At 47.1% G+C, this 22,535-nt stretch overlaps 3 protein-coding genes and 1 long non-coding RNA gene across 5 annotated transcripts; 2 read left to right on the top strand and 2 right to left on the bottom strand.

Moving 5' to 3' along the window:
• Window positions 1-426: 426 nt before the first annotated feature.
• Window positions 427-2,966, top strand: LOC9657342 (G-type lectin S-receptor-like serine/threonine-protein kinase At1g34300). Its single transcript, XM_002980869.2, has one exon. The coding sequence runs from the start codon at window positions 602-604 to the stop codon at window positions 2,903-2,905; it is 2,304 nt and encodes a 767-aa protein (XP_002980915.2). The 5' UTR covers window positions 427-601; the 3' UTR covers window positions 2,906-2,966.
• A 6,364-nt stretch (window positions 2,967-9,330) lies between these two features.
• LOC9657000 (pentatricopeptide repeat-containing protein At3g24000, mitochondrial) lies at window positions 9,331-22,457 on the top strand. Its single transcript, XM_002980868.2, has 2 exons — window positions 9,331-10,235; window positions 19,799-22,457. Exons 1-2 carry the CDS (start codon window positions 9,489-9,491, stop codon window positions 22,430-22,432), a joined length of 3,381 nt encoding a protein of 1,126 aa, XP_002980914.2. The 5' UTR covers window positions 9,331-9,488; the 3' UTR covers window positions 22,433-22,457.
• On the bottom strand, window positions 10,222-11,095 carry LOC112350154. Its single transcript, XR_002993661.1, has 3 exons — window positions 10,875-11,095; window positions 10,445-10,809; window positions 10,222-10,376 (listed from the first exon to the last, which is right to left on the bottom strand). It is a non-coding gene; the product is annotated as an uncharacterized LOC112350154 (long non-coding RNA).
• LOC9656999 (G-type lectin S-receptor-like serine/threonine-protein kinase At5g24080) lies at window positions 11,401-14,074 on the bottom strand. 2 transcript variants are annotated; one of them, XM_024685850.1, is made up of 3 exons: window positions 14,039-14,074; window positions 12,183-13,946; window positions 11,401-12,128 (listed from the first exon to the last, which is right to left on the bottom strand). In XM_024685850.1, exons 1-3 carry the CDS (start codon window positions 14,059-14,061, stop codon window positions 11,504-11,506), a joined length of 2,412 nt encoding a protein of 803 aa, XP_024541618.1. In that variant the 5' UTR covers window positions 14,062-14,074; the 3' UTR covers window positions 11,401-11,503. The 2 variants fall into 2 exon arrangements, with proteins under 2 accessions (XP_024541618.1, XP_024541617.1); XM_024685849.1 differs by lacking the exon at window positions 14,039-14,074 and having other exon boundaries at window positions 12,183-14,011.
• Window positions 22,458-22,535: the final 78 nt, after the last annotated feature.

The following is a 22,535-nucleotide window of genomic DNA, read 5'->3' as shown; positions in this document are numbered from 1 at the left end:
TGATAGGCCCTTCCCACCTCTATGGTGCTCCCAATCTCTATTGCAGTTGAAAAGATGACTGGAAGCTCAAGAATTACTTTTGTCATTACCTGAGAGTCAAGTATTGAGGAAATTCAAAGGCTCGTGCACTAACGCTTTTAGTTCTCGAGTCCAGGTCATCGTCAGAGTCAGAGTCAAGCATGCAGTCAAGGTTAAACTGACAATAATTGCAACTTTCAATGTCTTTCAACATCAAAGTTGTGGCCGTGGAAGACCAGTATAGTCATGTGACGACAATCTACATGGAAGATACTGAAGTAAAACACAACAAGTGGCTGCAAGACACTCCCAGCTATAAAAAGGATGTAAGCATTTCACACCTTCCAGAAAACAACAGATGTTCTTGATGTTTCTCGCTTTTAGAATTCTCCTATTCTGTTGCTTGTGCTATATCATTTTAACTTCGGTGGCAGCTGATGGTGGAAGTCCAGGCACAACCATAATTGTGAGAGGCGAAGACCCTCAGACATGGATTACGTCTCCCAACGCTACCTTTTCTGCAGGATTCAGCCATATCAATCACACATTTCCCCTCTATAGTTTCTCGATATGGTACACCAAAATGCCCAACACAGTCGTCTGGAGCGCAATGTCCAATGACACGGGAGGTTTTCCAATCGGGCTTATCAAAGGCGACCAGCTCGTTTTCCAGATCGATGGTCGATTAGTTCTCACCTCCAACGCTGCTGGAATTATCTGGGGAACTTCTACGTCAACTCTCGGAGTTATAAAAGCTTTGCTTCAGGAGAATGGCAACTTACAACTTCTAACGAGCAACGGAGTGCCTGTTTGGCAGTCATTTGAGCGCCCCACGGACACCCTTCTTCCTTATCAGCAGCTCATTGGAAACACCCGGCTTGTCTCCAGTAACCGAAAATATGACCTTCGAATGGATGTGAGTAGAGTTGCGCTCTACTCCCGGGGATATTGGCTTGAACCATACTGGCAGATTGCGAATGACAATTGTTCCAGTTCTGCGCTCAGTCCTCCTCGTCTCAACATCAGCACTAGTGGGATGCTTTCTTTCTTTGATGGGAACGGCAGCTCCTGGAAAAATCCTGACAAAGTATATGACACGGCACAGAGGTATGCGCTCGATTATCCTGAAATTGGTCTAACCCGAAGGCTGACCCTGGACGATGATGGCAACCTGAGAATCTACACTCTTGATGAGATTAAGAACAGATGGCTCATAACTTGGCAAGCTGTTCTTCTCGAGTGTGACATCTTTGGGAAATGCGGGCGCTTTGGGATTTGCACATACCGGCCGACTGCAACTTGCATCTGTCCTCCGGGATTTCACCCCACAAATGCTTCCGATCCGTCACAGGATTGTGTTTACAATACCCCGTTGACCAAGTGTCCCGCAGGCCAAAACTCAACAGATCCAAGAAACTTCAAGATGATCCAACTTGTACGCACGGACTTCCAATACAATGACTACAATAGCCACCCACTGCCAAATCCGTCATCCCAGGAGGATTGTATCCAAAGATGCCTCAGGGAGTGCGAGTGTCTCGGAGCTGCTTTCCAGATGGGTGGCGCTGGAATATGCTGGCTCAAGGGCTTAGATCCCTCGGGTCTGTTCAATGGCAAGCAGTCTGTGGACGTGGACAACGTTTTCTTCTTGAAAGTTTCTGCCAAAGATCCAGGACAAAGTCCGGATGCAAACGTATACGTGACAAACGCAAATGCCACCGTCGTTCCTGGTTTCCAGTGGCTGGTGCTCCATCGGCCATTTTTCAGAGATGGTCCTCGCATTGCGCTCTTCATCACAACACTTGTGTTGATGGTTTTCCTCTTGGTTACATGTTTTATGGGGCTCTGCTGGATCATAAGCGCTAGAGTACGTAACAACATCATGGATCTCGATTTTGGCAGTGGGCCTGCAATATTCACGTATCAGCAGCTGCAAAATTTCACAGACAACTTTTATGACAGGCTTGGATCGGGAGGATTTGGGACAGTCTACAAGGGCCGGCTTCCAAATGGCACTCTTGTTGCAGTCAAGGAGCTGGAAATGGCCATGCAAGCCGATAAACAGTTCCAAGCCGAGGTGAAGACCCTCGGCAAGATTCACCACATCAACCTCGTCCGCTTGCTGGGGTATTGCTACGAGGACAATCGAAAGCTCCTGGTTTATGAGTACATGCCTAATGGTTCACTGGAGAAGCTACTTTTTTTGAATGATACAGAGCACTTTTGCGGCTGGGCCAGCCGATTCAACATTGCTTTGGGGATTGCAAGAGGGATAACATATCTTCATGACGAATGTCAGGAATGCATTCTCCACTGTGACATAAAGCCTCAAAACATCCTGCTTGATGAGAGCTTTATTCCAAAGGTAGCGGATTTTGGTTTAGCCAAGCTGATGAAACGGGAGAGGGAATTGAGTGTGACAACTGTGCGTGGAACCAGGGGATATCTTGCACCTGAATGGATCAGCAACCTTCCAATCACAACCAAGGTGGATGTCTACAGCTTTGGAATGGTGTTGCTCGAGATTATAAGCGGCAGGGAGAAGTACCTCATGACAATATCTGCCATAAACTCAGAAAACAACCGCTGGTGTCTCTCGGACTGGGCTTACAACATGTATCAAGCAGGAGATCTGGAAAGCATCATTGACAAGAAGCTAGTGAGGGAGGACGTGGATTTGGTGCAGTTCAAGAGGCTGCTCAAAGTTGCATTATGGTGCATTCAGCATGATGCAAATGCAAGGCCATCAATGGGGAAAGTGGTGCAAATGATGGAGGATACTATACAAGTTCCTGAACCATTGTCTCCAAATTTATCCTCTGAAATAGCTTTGGATCCTTCTATGGTTCCTTCTCTTGAAGTTGGTTCTCTGACAAATGGACGATAATAGAGGTGATATCATTATTAGTTCTTTATCTTTTTCGAAATGGTAAACCTCTATTCTACTATTATTTGTTTTGGAAAATTATGATCACTAGCTGGCAACTCATATGCATGGATAAACTCTAACATGCAACTAGTAGTGGGCCAAAGTAGACTAAAAAATGCCAACCCTGTTTATTTTAAGAAATCAATTCAGCCCATCTACTAGAGAAATAGGTACTGCCACTCATTGCTGGTCCAGGGAGAAACTATCAGGAGCACAACCAGCCTCCAAGTACTTGGCAACTTCACCTTGCCCCAGTGATGTGTGCTCCAAATCGAGGAAAGCTTTTTGAGATCTTTGTCATTGTTGGCAAGGAGGCTTCGGCATTTGTACCTGTCAACGTGAATCACCAGCACACTTTGGAGTGTTTTTGTCATATACTCTCTGGAGCCCATATCCTTTTTCATGTCATCCCCATCATGCTTGAGAAATTTGCCCAACATCTTGTCATCCCCAAGGACATTTGCAAAGATGTTGAAACCTTGGTCGATTTCTTGGTGGTAAACTACAAGACACCACTTTCTTCCGATAAAACGAACGATAAAAGGTAAAACATTGGAGGTACAATTAATCCTTGGATGAAGCTGGCAAGATGCCATCCATGCTCAAACAGATTGACACAAGGGATTGTTCTCCATTTCGGATGGCATTCATCATGCCACCTTCTCCAATCAGAAAGGCTCCCTCGTGTTGTCACCAGTGGTTTCTTCCCTTGCAGCTGCTCACAGCACTCCATAGATGATAGATTCCTTTCTAGTGGTCTTTCCAGAGCTGCTACAAGATGCTTCTCTCCCTGGGATCCACATTCTCCACTGTACTTCCACCTACAGCACACTCCCTCGGAACTTGTTTGTCAAGCTCAACACTCGGTCACTCTTGACAACACCACAAATGCCATTTCCCCAGTGGCGACACAAAGTGGCAACGAGACTCCTAGCACCAGCTCCACCTACACTAACGATCTTCCTTCAGTTGCTACCGCTTTGGAGGCTGCTCAGCTCGCAATCCCAGTTCCTTTGCCGCCGTCACCTTTCTCAGTGACACCTCTCATTGCTGACTCCCAAGGCCACGAAGCAGATCTGGAGAGCATTGTTAATTCCTCATCTCTCTTTGAGAGCCCTCCAGAACTCTTTACAGCTTACTTCAATGGTGCATGGTCATCGAGCAGGAATTGGAGTGACAAATAGCAAAATGTGGCTCAGCTCTCCACAACACTTCTTGCAACTTCAGCTAACGAGGCAGAGTATTTGTCCATGATCTCTGCCATGGAGCTTGCCTCACAACATGGAATCTGCCACGTCCAATGCACAGGAGACTCTCAGCTTGTCATCTGGCAACTTAATGGCGAGTATCATTTCCACAAAACCAATATTCGTGACCTGTGGCAGTGAGCTATTGACCTCACATCCCTCTTTGACACTGACACTTTTCTGAGCATCGCACACACCAGGAATTTCTGGGCGGATAAACTTTCTCATGAAGCGATCAAGGTGATGCATGAACGAGTTCCTACAACGGCCACGGAGCCACCACTGGACATGTTTGATGCTGCCAACACATCTCTGACCCTAGATGATCGTTGCAAGCAGGCCTTCCTCTCGGACGACTCAGATCCAGTCTTCATGAGTGCATACGAAAACCAGCTCCTGGAGCTTCTTTGTTCTTTCAAAGACGCATTTGCCCACCTTAGAGGTCATTGCCATGAGATCAAGCTCTTTGACAATGCCAAGGCATAGGACATTTCAACACAGCATTGTTGCCATCAATTAAGGAGGAGAAACTTCTACATGTGGGAGTCAAGAGATTGGTGTCCAACATGGTTCTGTGGAAAGTTAGTGGCAAGCTGTGGATTTGCATAGATGTCCAACATTTCATGACATTTGCCTTTCATGACTTGCCGGGTGATTCACTGTGGGTCTTTTGAGGAGCATTTGTGGCACTTGGAGCTTGCTGGCATCATTGCTTCACTCTTAACCTAGACAAGTGTAAGTTTGCTGTCACCAAAGGCTGCCTCTTAGGCTTTGATATCTCCAAACAATGTGTAGTCTCTCACATGGCACAACACAAAGAATTTTTGGAGTTTTCGCCCCTGACCTCAGTCCACAGCTGCACTGTTTTCTTGGGATCCTTTTGACGTTTTATCCAAGGCTACGCCTCAATGTTTTTTACCTCTGGTGATGCTATTACACACCTTTCATGTGGGGAGCTCTTCAAGAACATGCATTCAACAAGCTTCAAGAGGCTCTTCACCATGAGCTTGGTAGGAACGTGATGAGTGACTGTGGATTACAACCAAAACCTCACACATACTATTACATTACTCCAATATTGTCTAATATATAGTCATTGTAGTAGTAGTAGTCAGCTTAAGTGGCCAAAACAAGCTTTATAGGATTCTTTTTACAATCACTAGGAGGAACATACACTTGGCATAATTATAACCAATCTATACCAAGGATAAAGTCAAAAACTTGACTCTACACCATCTATAATAACTGTAACTGAAGTTTAGATTGCCCACACACACAATTAGATTTGCCTCATCCTGTGCACATGTATATATACAACTGTTGCTATAAAGAATGAAAATTGACTTTACTATATGACGCAAATGTAAATGGCAATATGTTGCAACAAGTTGAGTAATAAAAGATAAACTCAAGCCTATATCAATTAACATGGAGAGAAAAATAAGAAATCTTTTGTTATAGAAATAAGTTTGGAAAGTAACACTAAATGAACTGGTGTGGAGTGAACCCTTTGATAATACTCATAAAAGAAAGATGGAGGTGTCACTAATGTATTCACATAAGGTCCTTGTACTACTTGTGTGACTCTTCGTTTTCTAGAAGCATCTTAGTGTCCAAACTTTCCATTGCAACAACACTAATAGGACATTATTGACACAAGATTTCCACCTAGATGACGTCCTATGACCTATGGCATCTAGGTGAAAATCAGTCTGGTTATGGCAGATGTCCTCACCCTTGTCCTTGAACTTGGGCAGCAGTAATATTAACATCCATTGGAATAAGACCATCTCTTACAAGAAGTGGAGATAAAGGACGTGCAATGAGAAGTGGAAGAGGTGACGTCTTATAATGTTATGCCAAGCGAAGAGCATCGTCAAGTGCATGCATAAAGCTTACAAGATTTTGAAGAAGTGCTAACCACAAGATTCTCAACTTGATCCACTTTAACATATTTAGCTTTGCACGAAGAAAGAGGCTTCTGAAACAAATGCTAAATTGCATCACAAAATCAAATCACTTTTGATGAAGATGATGCAATTGTTAAAGGCATCATCATAATCATCAACATATCCAAATGTGCATTTGAATACGTCTAGGAGAATTTTCTAATCTTCACGAGTGGTTGTGCTGAAACCATTGTACCATTGCAGTACCATCCCTTGAAGACACATGGGAAATTCATGCAAACACCAAGCATCATTCCAAGAATGATTTATAGCAATCACCATGAAATGATTGAACCAATGGTACACATCATCCCTAGAATTTTCATAAAAAAACTCCGACCAGACATAAGGATTAGTAGCAAGAGCAGAAGGAGCTGTACCAAATAGTGTGAATATTACCATTAACTGAGTTTGATTGTTTAATTGCAACTACATAGCATTAAGCAATTGCACCAATTACTACTCCAGAGTCAAAGGAGGAGGAAACTGCTTCTCTACCATGAAAATGAATGGAAAAGGAAAAAGCAAAATAGGAAGAAATTAAAAAAACTATAAAGAAAGAGAGATTTAAACAAGATCTATAGCAAAATCCCAAATCCAAGCACTTATTAGTGACAATCAAATTTGCCCCTATCTCCACCAATATAGAATATGTCAATTAGCCTAAAAATTTTAACTTATATACATGGGTAAATAGTCTAAATTGAAACCAATTTGATGGCTACCAAAATTCTATTATGCTAATAGTAGTATATAACATCATAGCCATACACTTAGACCTCACAAACATTCTTTTACAATTATAATTTAACATTATCTATTGTAAAAAGTTTTTTACTTTTTCCAGTTTATGGCCTTCCATCCCTTTCTCTAGAGCCTAGAGCTTCACAAGTTTCCCATCAATTCATTGGAATGGCCCTTATGCAGCCAGACTCGTGCATGCTAGAATTGCAAAAAGAAAAGCCATGGTGTCTGCACACCCTCCATGCGACTACGTCCTTAAGAAGAAATCCAAGGCCACCTTGACTTCACCATTTTGAGCATATCCTAGTATAATTGTCATCCAGGAGCCAATATCTCAATGGGCTATTCCTTCAAAAACTCTATAGGCCTCCACCATATTGCCAAACTTTGCATATATATCAACCATAGTGCTAGTGATGAATACATCAGACTCATAGCCACTGCAAGTCTAGAAACCTGGAAAAGCCTTTTCTTCTTGTCACTATGATCAGAGCTTTTGGTCTTGCTGCCAAGTTGCTAAAGGCCTTGAGCACCACAACAAACGCTTGACATGCATCCCTCACATTGCATGACAGAGAAGAAATAGATGACCTTGTTCATTCAGGACATGCCTCAGGATCAAAATCATCCATGACACGACATTTGGCTGGAGAATCCCTCAAAAAACTCTATGAGCTTCCTCAATTCTCCCAGTGTACAAATCCTGACCCATCTTGAGCAAAAATTCAACTGGAGCACATCTTGATCAGTGTGACAAAGCTCTATGAATCCAGGGGACATCTCTTAGCGGTGGAATATCTCTAGAGATAGATATTCCTTACTGCTCTCAACATAGCCAAGGATGAGAGACATCCACAAAGCAACACTATACCGGTTGGCAACCTTTCATGCCCTTGAAGATCCAGAGCACTTTCACCATGAGTGCACACTTGGTATACATGTGAATCAGTGCATTCTCCACACCTGCATTCAAGGAATAGTTGAGCCAATCAATCTCAATATGGATTTCCCTTCCCATTTGGACATGAGGAATTAACATTTGAAACACCTCCTGATCAAAATAGATCCCCTCCCCCATGTCATGCAGATGGCTCACTGCGACTTTGAATAGTCGATGGTCCTGAATGCCCAACTTGCTCCTGAAGTGCTTCATGCACATAAGCTTTTGTTGTTGAAATTTCTTTGCTTTGGCTAGAATGACAGCTTGACAGATCTCAGGTACCTTTGGTCTACTTGTTAGCAGCTTATCCAGTTTGAGCTTTAGATGCTCTTTCAAAACTTTCACGCTCTTGACCTACTTAAAAAATAATTAAAGTGTTACTTATTTTAATCTAGGCCAAGTTTTTAATTTCAACCATTTTATCAAAAGCATATTCCTAGATAATATTCTAAAAATGAATATAAATGCCAAATGCAAATAGCATTTTTAGATAAGTGAGTATGAGGATTTTTTATATGGCAATAAAATTATATAATTAAAGTATCAAAACTCCTTCAATATGATTTATATCACTTTTGCAGTAATTATCAATATCAAAACATATAAGGATGTCTAAAGCTCTACTCAACAAAATTGAGAAAAAGACTTTAACATTCAAGTTGACACCTGGTTTACACACTCTAAAAGTTTAAGCACTATTTACTCAACAAAACCATCCTCACTGATAAAATTGTATAATGGTTCTTACTATTTCAAGAATACAATTTCAAATTCATTTATACACTTAACAAACAACATGAACAAGCCAACCATGAAATTGTCAACCCCAATAAGCTCAAGAATATTGATCAATCAACATGAACCTCATCAACAATAATCTTGAAAGAAGTGAAGGCTACAATCATGACACTCTAGAATTCAAAATGAAGAAGTGGTGGGGCGAGGGAAACCTTGCCCCACAATCAAAATCCTATGAAGATCAATTGAAAAATTATAACTCAAAGACTTTTCAACCAAAAACAAGAATTAAAGACACAAGAATCTTCCAAGACTCTACAATAAACACACAGAAGATGAGAGACAAACAAGCCCTCTGAAGTTTACAATCAGAAGAATGAGAAAACCCAAGATAAAGACTCAATGGGGAAACAAAGAAGCATAGCAGCACACTCCCTCACAAAGGAGTTCTACCTTGATGAGACCTAGTGATGAGGAGTTAGGCATGCAACCCCTCCTGGCATTTAAGGCAGAAATGGTGTGCGCTAGTGACTGCAAGTGTCTCCTCACTGCTGAATACTTTGGAAGCTTCCAACTAGAGTAGAGTGCATCACATCGGCAAGAAGGGCATTGCACCCGAATGCATCAAAGTCTTGGAAAACAACAACAGCAGTGATTCTCTCCAAATGAGCAATGAAGCCAAGCCACGATTGAAGTTCTTGGTCTCCACACTCGAAGTGCTCAAGTTCGCTATCCTCTATTACAGCTTGCAGAAGAAACAAGAGTGGACATTGTGAGGACAGTACGTGACGGCCATGACTGTGAGACTAATGATTCCATACATCATGGCGCTCTTCCCAGCACTCGACTTCTCAACACTTTAACATTGGGAAATAAAATTTAATGTCAACCGAGATTTAAGCTTTGGCGATGGCTGCTGATAGATGCGCGCGGCGATCTCCAGAAGCGGCGTGGACGATCTGTGCCGGAGCTACGCGCGCCTCCTTAGGGAATGCGGTAGGCTGGGGGATTTTTCACAGGGCAACCGCCTCCACGCGCAGATCCGTGAATCAGGGCTCCTGCTGGGCGATCGCGAGGAGAGCGGCTCGCGATTCTTGGGTAACTGCCTCGTCCAAATGTATGGCAAATGCGGCAGGACTGACGAGGCGCAGCGCGCATTCGACTCCATCGCGCACAAGAACATCTTCTCCTGGACGTCGATTCTCGTGGCGTACTTCCACGCGGGCCTCCATAACCAGGCGCTGGAGAGATTCCACCAGATGATCAAGGCCGGCGTGGAGCCCAACCGACTTGTGTTCCTGGCGGCTCTCAACGTGTGTGGCATCCTCAAGCGGCTCGAAGATGGTGCCGGGATCCATCGCCAGATCCAAGACAAGCTGCTGGATTCCGACTTGGAGATCGGGAATGCGCTGGTCAGCATGTATGGGAAGTGTGGGAGGCTGGATCTTGCCAAACAACTCTTCAATTGTTTGGAGAGGAGGAATGTGATCAGCTGGACGATCTTGGTGTCCGTGTTTGTGGAGAATGGGAGGAGGAGAGAGACTTGGGGGCTGCTTCGATCCATGGCGGTGGAAGGGATAAAGCCGGACAAGGTTTTGCTCCTCACGCTGCTCAACGTTTGCTCCAGCCGGGGAGTTTTGGACGAGGATAGCTGGATGGCTCACGACTATATCGTCAAACAAAAAGAAACGATCGAGTCTTAAACTACACCTTGAAAAAATACCCCAGAGTGCACTGAAGCCAAGGACTATCTGGAGAATGGAGGCACAGATGAGAGTTCCCTGGATAGCTTTCATCGAGTGAAGAAACCTCTGAGAAGAACGATGGAAAACAACTTTCAGGGTCGATCAGAAGAAAGAAAAATGGATTTTTTTTGTACCTCGCGATCGTCTGATGGCTCGCAGCTTGGGAGAGTTGATGATGCTGAAGATGGGGAGGATGTAAGCGTAGGAGCCCCCCACAATGGCCGGAAGCCTGGTTCCAAGGAAGGACTGGATGAGCGTCTTGATGCCGCTCGCAAAGAGTGAGCAGCCGAGACCATTGTTGTCGGATTCCAGCACTATCTTACCATGGTCGGAACAACGGTTTTGGTCACGACTCCTCTCGTTTATGCCATGGGAAACGATGTAAGTTTTCTTGTTTTCTGGAAAACCTTGAACTTTCTTTGAGCGTCTTCTTCTTCTCGATCGCTGATAGAGAGAACTAAATCGGTTGCTTGCTCTTCTTGTTATGTCTTCTTTCCCTCTAAAAAAAAAGTAGGCCAAGAAAGTCACCACGATCAATCCATCGGAGAAACCGCAAGAACAAACCGAGAGGAGGGCTGTCATTGACACAGTAGTCGAGCTCGGGGAGCTGCTCTTGAACCAGATTCTAGTAGTCATTTTTTCCCCCTCCTCCAGACATTTTGATCTTCTCCGTGATGAAACCACTCAATCGCTCGATCGATCGCTCGACCGCTGCTCGCAGCTTTGCTCGTCTCTTCCTTTCTTCCTTGCGGCAAAAGAAACAAAAACAAATCTAAAGAGGAAGATAGTGCCACTGTAGGGAACGCGCGTAAGCCGGGTCGGCATTTCGTGGCGGAATGTCGAGAGGCAACGCGATCGACGGCCTGGATCTTTTGGTGGGGATAGTCCGGGCTAGCGTTAGGGGTTAAAGTAATCATCAGCGAATTCTTTCAACGGTAACTTTCGACGCGAGCCAAAGATCGAGAAAATTAAATCCTTGCATGGTTTTTACGGCGGCCAACTTTTCCAAGATATGAATATCGGGCTCTGTGATGTCGATGAATCGCAATATTTATTTTTATGCATGTAAGCAGAGCATGAGCATGAAATATAACAGTGACAAAATGTTACTTTATCAACTTTCTGGCATCCGGAATCTCTAAGCATTCCTATTTCGTTTTGTAGTTTTATAATATAAATTTAGCTAGCTTAGCTTAGCGTGCTTCCAGAAACGACTGTGTCTCGAGAGGAATGGAGCTCGAGTTACCAGTTCCAGCTTCGTGATCAAGTGGTGTTGGAAATGGTGGAACCGCAAGCTCGGAGCTGTTGTCCTCGAGCATCTGGATAACCCGGCTCATGCTGGGCCTCAAATTCGCATCGAGCTGGATGCACCAGAACGCAGTCTTGAGCATCCTCTCAAACTGGCTCCACTCGACACTCGTGACAGGCTTTGGATCCACAATGCTCTCAAACTCTCCCGCCATGTACTTCTGGAAAGCCCACACGGAGAAATAAGTGTTCTGGCCGGATCTTGACTTGTCATGGCCGCTTAGAAGCTCGAGCAGCACCATTCCGTAGCTGTAGACGTCCACTTTGGTGGTGATGGGCCGATTGCTGATCCACTCGGGCGCCAAGTATCCTCGAGTTCCTCGGATGGTGGTCACGTTGAGAGCCATCTCCTTCTTGGTCAGCTTTGCAAGGCCAAAGTCCGCCACCTTTGGGCACAAGTTTTGGTCGAGGAGGATGTTTTGTGGCTTGATGTCGCAGTGGAGAATGCACTCGTAGCACTCCTCATGCAAGTAGGTGATGCCCCTTGCAATGCCCATAGCAATGGAGTATCTGAACAAGAGAGTGAGTTTAACCTTAGGACTTTGCGATTTTCTATGACAATACCTGGTTTTCCAAGGAGCTCTTATCGACGTCAACACTTTGTCCAGCGATCCATTGGTCATGTACTCGTAAACCAGAACCCTGTGGCTGCCCTCGACACAGTAGCCCAAGAGTTTAACCAAGTTGACGTGATGAATCGTTCCAAGAGTGGCAACCTCGGCTTTGAACTGGTTTTCTCCGTGAGTGGCAACCTCTAGAGTCTTCACAGCCACCACTGTTTTGTCCGGAAGAACACCCTTGTAGACACTCCCAAATCCACCGGAGCCGAGTTTGTGACGGAAGTTCCCAGTAGCAATTTCCAGTTGCTCGTATGAGAATCTCGTCGGCCCATGGTGATCACCAGCATGTTTGTTCCACATTTTCTTGTTAGATCTTCGCCACCACATCGACGTTGCTATCACAACGCAGCACAGGATCACAAATTCCCCCACCGCCACACCAAACACGAGTGCTCGAGAAGCCGTGAAGAACTTGGTGCCGCTAGACTTGCGACTGTCCGCTTGATATAGATCGCTGGCATTCATGCTCGTGACAAAGAGGTTTTTCATGTCGTTTGGATCGGCTTGTGCGCGTGTGTCCGAGGCCGAGAGTTTGATGAGAGCGATGGATGCCTTTTGTGGCGACTGGACAATGTTGTATGGAGTGCTGCCACCTTTCCTTAGCCGGCATTGCCCCGAGCCGTCAAGCGTGTAGGCAGCACCAACGCACTGGCAATCGTCCAAGCAAAGTTTCTTGCACTGCTCCAAGGACATGCTGGAGTTTAAACCGACGATGTAACCACTTCCAAGAAAATCGGCTCGAGCTAGCTCCACCATCTTGCTGTTGCTACAGTTCAATGGAAAGTTGTAGCTGCATCCCGGAAAATCGCCATCGAGCTGACCACTGCTCCTATCACGTACAGTATGAAATCCTGGGGGGCAAACGCACGACTTCCTGGGCTGGTACTTGCAAAGCCCGAAATTTCCACACGTCCCAAACACATCGCACTCGAGCAGTAGCGATTGCCACACAACTCTCCAGAGAGATCTCTCTCCATATGTGCTGTAGCTCCGCAAAGTTCCATTCTTTTCCAGCGTGAGCCTCCGCAAGACGCTGCTGTTTCCGTAGTCTATCGGGTACCGCTGCGCGTTGTCATACTTGTAGCGATACCAAGAGCTTCCATTTGCGTCGAAAAACTCGAGACTTCCATTCCTGTTGAAGGTGAGCCTGGGGATGGAGTTTTTCATCGTCACGTCAAGATCCTTGTTGAGAACACTCCAGTAGGATTCATTCGCTGAAAAGCCATCAAAGTAGAGGCCAACACTGCTCTTATTCATGCTCAGTCTATACTTTCCGGAGACCAGCGTCATGTTTCCAACCAGATCTTGCTCGGGAAGAATTGTATCTGTTGGTGAGTCGAAGCTCTGCCAGAGCCTTGTTCCATTGCCGAGCAGCACAAGGTTTCCATTTTCCTCCAGAGAAGCTACGGTGACAGAGCAACGATTGTTGCATCGCAGATTTGAAGTCCACACGGGCTTGGAAGCGTCTGTGACGACGAGACCAGTTGCGGTGAGCTCGAGAACTCCATTTCTGCTTACGCTTACTCTCTCTTTCGTGCTTGCGCCATTGTCTAGCGTGGCTTCCCAGACGACAGTTCCTGTGCTTTGGTACCAAATTGCGAGAGTGGACATACCACTAGTAGTGCTGTAGAAGCCGAATGCGAAAGTGTTCCCACGAGAAATCCATGGTGGGTTTCCGGCACTGAGCTTTTCTCCCAGTTGAACTGCTCTGGAAGATAGAACGGATGAGAGTGTAGCGATCAGCACTAGGGAAAGAGCTTTTGCCATAGTTCCAGTGAAGAACAAAGATAAGGCACTGACCTTGAGTATTTACACAATACCATCTGCCGTGTTAGACTAGCAACCTGGAACTTGGAAAAAGCCAAAACATAATGCAGGCCATCTCGCTCGAGAAGGCCCACACAAAGCGAGTCAAGTCTTTGGAATATTCACTAGATCAGTCTAGATGAAGGTCCACAAGATGAGATCTTGTTCCAAGCTACAGATATAAGATTCCCACAAACCACTCTCTCTGCCGTGTCAAACACTTCCACCTTGTCAAAGATGGGCCCCATTGTTTTTGCTTTTGGAGAAGTGCGTCTGTGACGACGATGACTCGCTTTAGAGCACGTCTAGTCTTCAAGAGATGTACCTTAGTTAACACGGGTGGCTTGTTTGACTCCCTCTTCTGGCTTGCTATCATGGAAGGAGTAACAATCTTTGCCGTCTCCACCACTCTGCTGCTACATTTCTATCTCTTGGCATTGAATTTTGTTCGCGCGGAGTCAGGTGATATCCACCTCGGCCAAGGCATTGAAGTTGGAGAGTCTTGGGTTTCGGAGGGACGCATTTTTGCTGTAGGTTTCAAGTCGATCGCTGACAGTAAGCGCTTCAGCCTCGCGATTTGGTATGTGTTTGACCCCGATACGATAGTTTGGACAGCCAAGTCCCTCGGCAGCGATCAGCCACTTCTTGTCACTGAAGATGCGAATCTTATCCTCACCAACGATGCACTTCTTGTCAACCAGGGAAGCGCAGAAAATGTTCAATCTGTGTGGAAGACAGTGATTATCTCATGTGATCAGTGCATCTCCAAGGCCAGGATGTCCGACACTGGAAGCTTCATGATGCTTGATGCCCACGATGGAATACTGTGGCAAAGCTTTGATTCTCCAACCAACACCCTCCTTCCTAACCAACAGCTCGTCGGATCAATGACCCTTGAGGCAGGAAAGTATAGCTTGGAACTTAATCCCATTCAAGTCATGCTCCGATACAAGGAATATCTCACACAGCCATACTGGACCATCACCAACACCAACTTATCTATTGTCAACATTTCCAGTCTTGACATACTCCCTCGGTTCAACATGAGTGGTGATGGCGTTCTCACTTTCTACGACGGCACTGGGAACTCTTGGGACAGTTCTACGATCTATGCAATTGACCACAAGGGCAGTAGTGTTCTTACTAGGAGGCTCACTCTGGATGCCGATGGAAGCCTTAAGATGTTTAGTGTGGATCGCAATTCTTCGTCATGGATCACAGTTTGGACAGCTGTGTTTATGGAGTGTGACATATTCGGAGCTTGTGGGCAGTTTGGGATTTGTACCTATACACCTGAAAAGACTTGCAGATGCCCTCCAGGATTTCACAGGATCAATGAAACTGATCCCTTAGCTGGATGTGCTTACGACATTCCTTTGCATTGCAACGCAACCAATAACAAGTTTGTTCGTATTTACCGGGCAGATTACCCCTGGAATGACTACAACTTTGATGCTAAGCTTGTCATGCCCCTTCAAGGTTGCATGGAAAGTTGTTTGAAGGATTGCAACTGTTTGGCAGCTGCTTACAAATATCAAGGGACAGACCTCTGCTTTCACAAGGGAAATGCTGGGAAGCTTTTCAATGGCATCCAGACAGCATTTCTAGAAAACTTTGTTCTTCTCAAAGTGGCAGGAGAATCACAAGTTGAAGGTTTTGCATACTCAGGTGATCTGAACAATATTGATGCTTTTGTCACAGATACAGAAGAAATAATGTTAGTTTATGGAAGTAGGACCCCAAAAAACAGCACCAGTCGAAAGCATATATATTATGCTCTCTTGGCAATTGCAATTACAGAAGGAGTTTTTATACTTGCAATCACTATGGTCTGGATGATAAAAATGAAGAATTAAATTCAATACACTATATTATTTGCAATTACTTTTCAGCAAGAACTACATGTTTTAAAATCCTAACATAAGTCTTGATCAAATATCTTGTTCTCCGGATCATTGTGTTCCAGCAGCTGCACTATACGGCTCATAGAGGGCCTTGAACTTGGGTTTTGCTGGATGCACCACAATGCAACCTTCAGCAACAACTTAAACTGCGGCCAATCAGTCTCTGCCATCTCCATCTTTGGATCTGCAATACATTGTAGCTCTGAGGCTATGTACTTCTGAAAATAGTCCTCCATTCCTGAGGGAAAGCTTTCGAAGCTTGTTCCAGCCAATTCGTTGAAAATCATCTTATTTGTTCCACTGAGGATGTCAAAAAGGAGCATTCCAAAGCTATAAACATCGATCTTGGGGGTGACCGACAGACCATCCAGCCACTCGGGTGCCAAATAACCCCGGGTTCCCCTTACAGTCGTCACGCTCATGGAGTGCTCTCTTTTAGTCAGCTTGGCTAGACCAAAGTCGGCAATCTTTGGACTCATTTGATCATCCAGAAGTATGTTTTGTGGCTTGATGTCGCAATGTATAATACACTCCTGGCATTCCTCGTGTAAATAAGCAATGCCTTTTGCTATGCCTAGTGCTATAGAAAACCGAGTCTGCCAACTCGAGTCAGAGGAGCCTGAATTACTGGATAGATAATTGTCGAGTGAACCATTTGGCATGAACTCGTAGACAAGGAGCCTGTGAACACCCTCCACACAGTAGCCAAGCAGACGTACAAGATTAACGTGATGTACCTTTCCAATAGTATTCACTTCCGCCTTGAACTGCTTCTCTGCATGAGTAACAGCTTTGATCACCTTGACTGCCACAATACCACCTTTTTCAGGTATTTCACCTCTGTAGACGGTTCCGTATCCACCAGAGCCTAGCGTCTCCTCAAAGTTATTGGTGGCCTCTTGGAGTTGTTTGTACGTGAACTTGGTAGGAGAACCCTCAATCTCTGCTGTTAAAGCCTCCCATTCCTTTCGAGATCTGCGCTTCCACATCGAGAACATGGCAACTCCAATAGCAGCAAAAGCAACTAATTCTGCAGTGGCGATGGCTATGACAACTGAGTGAAGGTGCATAGAAAGGTAACTTTCTTTGTGATGAGCAGTGAAAATGTTGCTCAGTGTTGCATTTGTGTTCGACATGAAGTAATCATAATGGTCATCAGCAGCTAGTTTGTCGTTGATGGATACTTTCATGTACACAAGGTTGGGCTTGTCAAACGACTGCATCCCATTGTAGAGTCTATCCTGTCCCCCCTTGAGGAAGCATAGACTATCACCGTCTTGAGCCTTGTATGCAGCTGCTAGGCACTGACAATCTTTTAGACAATTGGCCTTGCATTGCTCCAAAGTTGTGACGGCAGCGTCAAATCTATAGTCACTGTAGTAGTAGTCGGCTCGGGTGGCCAAGACAAGCTTTGTAGGATGCTCACAGTCCATAGGAACATTATAATCACAACCCTGAGAATCATCGATGGGATCAACACGATGGAATCCAGGAGGGCAGCTACAAGTCTTTTTTGGTCGATAGGTGCAAAGGCCAAAAGCTCCACAGGCTCCAAAGACATCACATTCCTGCATAAGTGCTTGCCAAACAATACTCCAGGACCTGGTGTCGTTTGAGAAGCTATACATTCTCAGATTTCCATCGTCATCTAGCTTAAGCCTCCTCAAAACGTTCGAGATTCCATAATCCAGTGCATATTTGTGAGAATTTTCAGTTGCTATGCCAGTTGCGTCATAATACGATAAAACTCCATCAGAGCTCAAGTTGAGAACTGCTGGAAAACGTAAAGACCCATCAGTCTGGCACTGTATGTTACTGTTGACTTGCTCCCCAGTATCATCAATAAGGCACGTTTGCGAACTGTTAACAGCAGGATTTGCTATGTACCAGTATCTCTGAGGAATGACAAATTTCTTGTTATTGTTCCTCAGGAAAACCTGACCCCTGTTGAGCTGGAGTGCATAGTTTCTCGACTGAGAGAACAGAATTTTAGTATCAGAAACCGTTTCTGTGTGAAATTGTTGTTCAGGCAAGATGGTGGTGGTGGGAACATCAAAACTTTTCCATGCAAATTGCTCATTCTCTCCATAGACCACCAAGTTGCCAGTCTCTAAAAGAGAAGCACCTTTGGCCTGTCCAGAATTAGTTCGCCACAGAATGGAAGCTCGATCGATGATGACGAGTCCACCATCAGACCTGAGCTGAAGCTGTGCGCTTCCACTGGCATGGACAAACTGCCCGTTATCAGTAGTTGCCATCCAAACAATTTCTTCAGGATCGATCTGGTACCATATTGCTAGATTGTAGGCCTCGTCCATTAGATGAAAACCAAGAGAAAAAGTACCTCCAGATGAATTCCACTGGCTTCCCAGCTTGAGACTGCTCCCAATCTCTATTTCCATTGCACTGCACGCAATTGCAAAGGCGACAAGGAGTAAAAACGCTAATGCCATGGCAAGAAAGAGTGGTGCGTAAGAGTCACGCAGATAGTCCTTTAAAGTCTCTGCGTGCTTGACTTAAAGTCAAGTTATTGACTGTCAGTCATACCTGTGTTCTGGGACCTCCTAGGAGACCTTTTTCTTGTGACAGAAAAAGAAGGAAAAGAGAACGTGCCCAAACAATGTTAGAAGTATTCTATAATGGAGTGTAGACCACGGCTTCTAGAGTCCTAGAGCACACCCACAGACCCTTAGCGACCAACAATAATATTATTTATGCTCCATCAAAGCAGATAAATAGAAATAATATATTATAATAAAGGTCATTGTGTTCTCGAATGGGCCTCGAACTTGGGTGTTGCTAAATCCACAAGGCAACCTTCAGCAACAATTCACAGTTTCTGAAATTTCCATCTCTGGACATTTTAGCTCCGAGGCCATGTACTTCTGGAAAGCCCATGCCAAATCCTGAGGCAAGGCTTTCTAAGCTTGTTTCATGGCTCTCTGAAAATCATCTTGTTTTTCCATAGAGGATGTCAAAGAGGAACATTATCGGGCCAGCAAGTAAGCAAACAAAGGGCAATAGCATATTCTTGAGTTTCTTGGAGTTTTAAAACCCTAGAGAATATGCCCGAGATTTAGGGTCTGGCGATGGCTGCTGGCAGATGCGAGCGGCGATCTCCAGAAGCGGCGTGGACGATGCGTGCCGGAGCTACGCGCGCCTCCTCAAGGAATGCGGTAGGCTGGGGGATTTGGCGCATGGCAAGCGCCTCCACGCGCAGATCCGCGAATCAGGGCTCCTGCTCGACGATCGCGAGGAGAGCGGCGCGCGATTCCTGGGCAACTGCCTCGTCCAAATGTATGGCAAATGCGGCAGGACTGACGAGGCGCAGCGCGCATTCGACTCCATCGCGCACAAGAACATCTTCTCCTGGACGTCGATTCTCGTGGCGTACTTCCACGCGGGCCTCCATGCCCAGGCGCTGGAGAGATTCCACCAGATGATCAAGGCCGGCGTGGAGCCCGACCGTCTTGTGTTCCTGGCGGCTCTCAACGTGTGTGGCATCCTCAAGCGGCTCGAAGATGGTGCCGGGATCCATCGCCAGATCCAAGACAAGCTGCTGGATTCCGACTTGGAGATCGGGAATGCGCTGGTCAGCATGTATGGAAAGTGTGGGAGGCTGGATCTCGCCAAACAGCTCTTCGATTGTTTGGAGATGAAGAATGTGATCAGCTGGACGATCTTGGTGTCCGTGTTTGCGGAGAATGGGAGGAGAAGAGAGACTTGGGGGCTGCTTCGATCCATGGCGGTGGAAGGGATAAAGCCGGACAAGGTTTTGCTCCTCACGCTGCTCAACGTTTGCTCCAGCCGGGGAGTTTTGGACGAGGATAGCTGGATGGCTCACGACTATATCGTCGGGAGTGGATTGGATCGTGAGGCGGTGGTGGCCACCGCACTGCTCTCCATGTTTGCGAGGTGTGGGAGAGTGGACAAAGCCAGGGAGATCTTCGAAAAGGTGGCGGATCACTCGGCACAAGTGATCGAATGCTGGAACGCGATGATCACGGCTTACGCTCATAGAGGGTGCTCCAAAGAGGCTCTTTTCCTGCTCGATTCTCTCCAGCTCCAGGGAGTGAAGCCGAATTGCATCACTTTTATCAGTTCTCTCGGTGCCTGCTCAAGCTTGCAAGACGGTCGAGCTCTACACCTTCTCATCGACGAGAGTGGATTCGATCGAGAGGTATCGGTGGCGAACGCGCTGGTGACGATGTATGGGAGGTGCGGGAGCTTGCTGGATTCGGCTAAGCTCTTCTCGGAGATGGCTGAGAAGGACTTGGCGTCCTGGAACTCGGCCATCGCCGCTCACGCTTACCACGGACGCAGCGACGAGTGCATCAAACTCCTGGATCAAATGCGAGGAGAAGGAGTCCTGTACGAGAAGGTAACTTTCCTCACAGCTCTCAACTCGTGCACTGATCCAGCTTCGCTGCAAGATGGAGTTTTGATGCACGAGAAGATCGTCCAGTGTGGATACGAGGCGGACACGGTGGTGGCGTCGGCGGTGATCAACATGTACGGGAGGTGTGGAGGTCTGGACAGAGCGAGGGAGATCTTCGCCAGAGTGAAAACTTTCGACGTGATCCTCTGGACCGGGATGCTCACAGTCTACTGCCAGCTCGGCCGGACCAAGCAAGTGATGGAACACTTTCGATCCATGCTCCACGAAGGATTGAAGCCAACGGGAGTGACTCTCGTGAACTTGATCACCTGCGTCGCGGATTCCGGACTGGAACTCTTCCAAGATGGAGTGTGGATCAGCTCTCTGGCCTGGGAGAGTGGACTGGAATCCGAGACGATGGTTGCAAACTCTCTCATCGAGATGTTCTCGGAGTTCCGGAGCTTGAGCCAGGCGAGAGCCATCTTCGACAGGAATCCCGAGAAGAGCGTTGCGCTCCACACCACGATGCTAGCGGCGTACGTGAAGGGAGAGCGCGGCAAAGAAGCCGGTGTTCTTCGCGAGCACGCTCAAGCAGCCATGGAGCTCTTCCAGACGATGCAAGCACAGGGGCAGAGACCGGGCCTTCCAACTTTCGTCATGGCAGTGGACGCCGCGGGGATCTTAGCAGCGCTCTCGTCGGGAAGAACTCTCCACAGCTCCATTGTGGAGTGTGGATTCCTCTCCGACGCTCACGTCGCTACCGCGCTCATCGACATGTATGGGAAGTGTGGAGACTTATCGTCCGCCGAGAAGATCTTCCAGTTCTTCCTCGAGTCCTCGCGGGCAGACATGGTGCTGTGGACGTCGATGATGGGAGCTTACGTCCAGCTCGATCGGTGCGAGCGAGCGCTCACTCTCTTCGCGAGGATGCTGCTTGAGGGGCTGGAGCCGAGCAGCGTGACTCTCGTCACGGCCATGAGTGCGTGTGGTGGGCTGGCGGATCCATCCTCGAGCAAGCGCGTCCATGAGCGGGCCAGGGAGCTCGGGCTAGAGTCCGAGACGTGCGTCGCGAACGGGCTCGTGGACATGTACGGCAAGGCCGGCGACGTGGACACCGCGCGGTATATCTTTGACCGTGCGTTGCGCCGCAACGTCACGACGTGGAACGCCATGGCGGGGGCTTACCGGCAGTGTGGCGTGACGCGCGGTGTACTGTGGCTCGTACGGACCATGCAGCGCGACGGGTACCGCCCGGATTCGGTCACCTTTGTGAGCCTTCTATCGGTTTGCGGCCACTCGGGGCTCTTGGAGGAGGCGCGCTACAACTTCGTGGCGATGCGCCGCGAGTTTGGGATCGATCCATCACCCAAGCACTACTCCTGCGTCATCGATCTGCTGGCGCGTGCTGGAGAGCTCCAGCAGGCCGAGGATTTCATTGCCAGGATCTCGGTTTCTTCCCCGGCATCCTCCCCGATGTGGATGGCGCTGCTGGGCGCTTGCCGGAGCCTGGGCGATTCCTCTTCCCGGGCGAGGCGCGCGGCCAGGAACGCGATGGATGTGGAGAAGATGGAGCCACGGTCCCAGCACGATCCATCGGCCGCCCACGTCGCGCTGGCAAACATCTGTGCCGCGAGTGGGAATTGGGACGAGGCGCTGAGCATCCGCAAGGCGATGGCGGAGAAGGGATTGAGGAAAGAGCCCGGGAGGAGCTTGATCGCGGTGAAGAACCGGCTGCACGAATTCGTGGCAGGCGATCGCGATCATCCGCGGCGCGAGGAGATATATGCCGAGCTCCGGAGACTGGAGAGGGCGATGGTGGATCGAGGATACGTCGTGGACACGGGAATGGTGACACACAATGTGGGCGAGGCAGACAAGAGGGATCTACTGGGCTGCCATAGCGAGAAGCTCGCAGTGGCATTTGGGGTGCTCAGCACGCCGCCGGGATCGAGCTTGCGGATCATCAAGAACCTGCGCGCCTGTGGCGATTGTCACACCGCAATCAAGCTCATTTCGGCGATCGAGGGGCGGGAGATCGTGGTCAGGGATTCCAATCGTTTCCACCACTTTAGAAATGGGAGCTGTTCTTGCGGAGACTACTGGTAAAGAGATAAGGTTTCAAATTTGAAAATATGGCGCGCAAAGATTAGGTCATTAGGAACCCGATTAGCAATTATTAATTTTGTCTTTATCACAGCCGTTCGTGACG

This window comes from Selaginella moellendorffii, unplaced genomic scaffold (assembly GCF_000143415.4).
Source record: "Selaginella moellendorffii unplaced genomic scaffold, v1.0 SELMOscaffold_46, whole genome shotgun sequence".
Lineage (NCBI taxonomy): Eukaryota > Viridiplantae > Streptophyta > Lycopodiopsida > Selaginellales > Selaginellaceae > Selaginella > Selaginella moellendorffii.
Note: the sequence above shows the minus strand (reverse complement) of the source record. Positions and strands in the feature narration are given on the sequence as shown.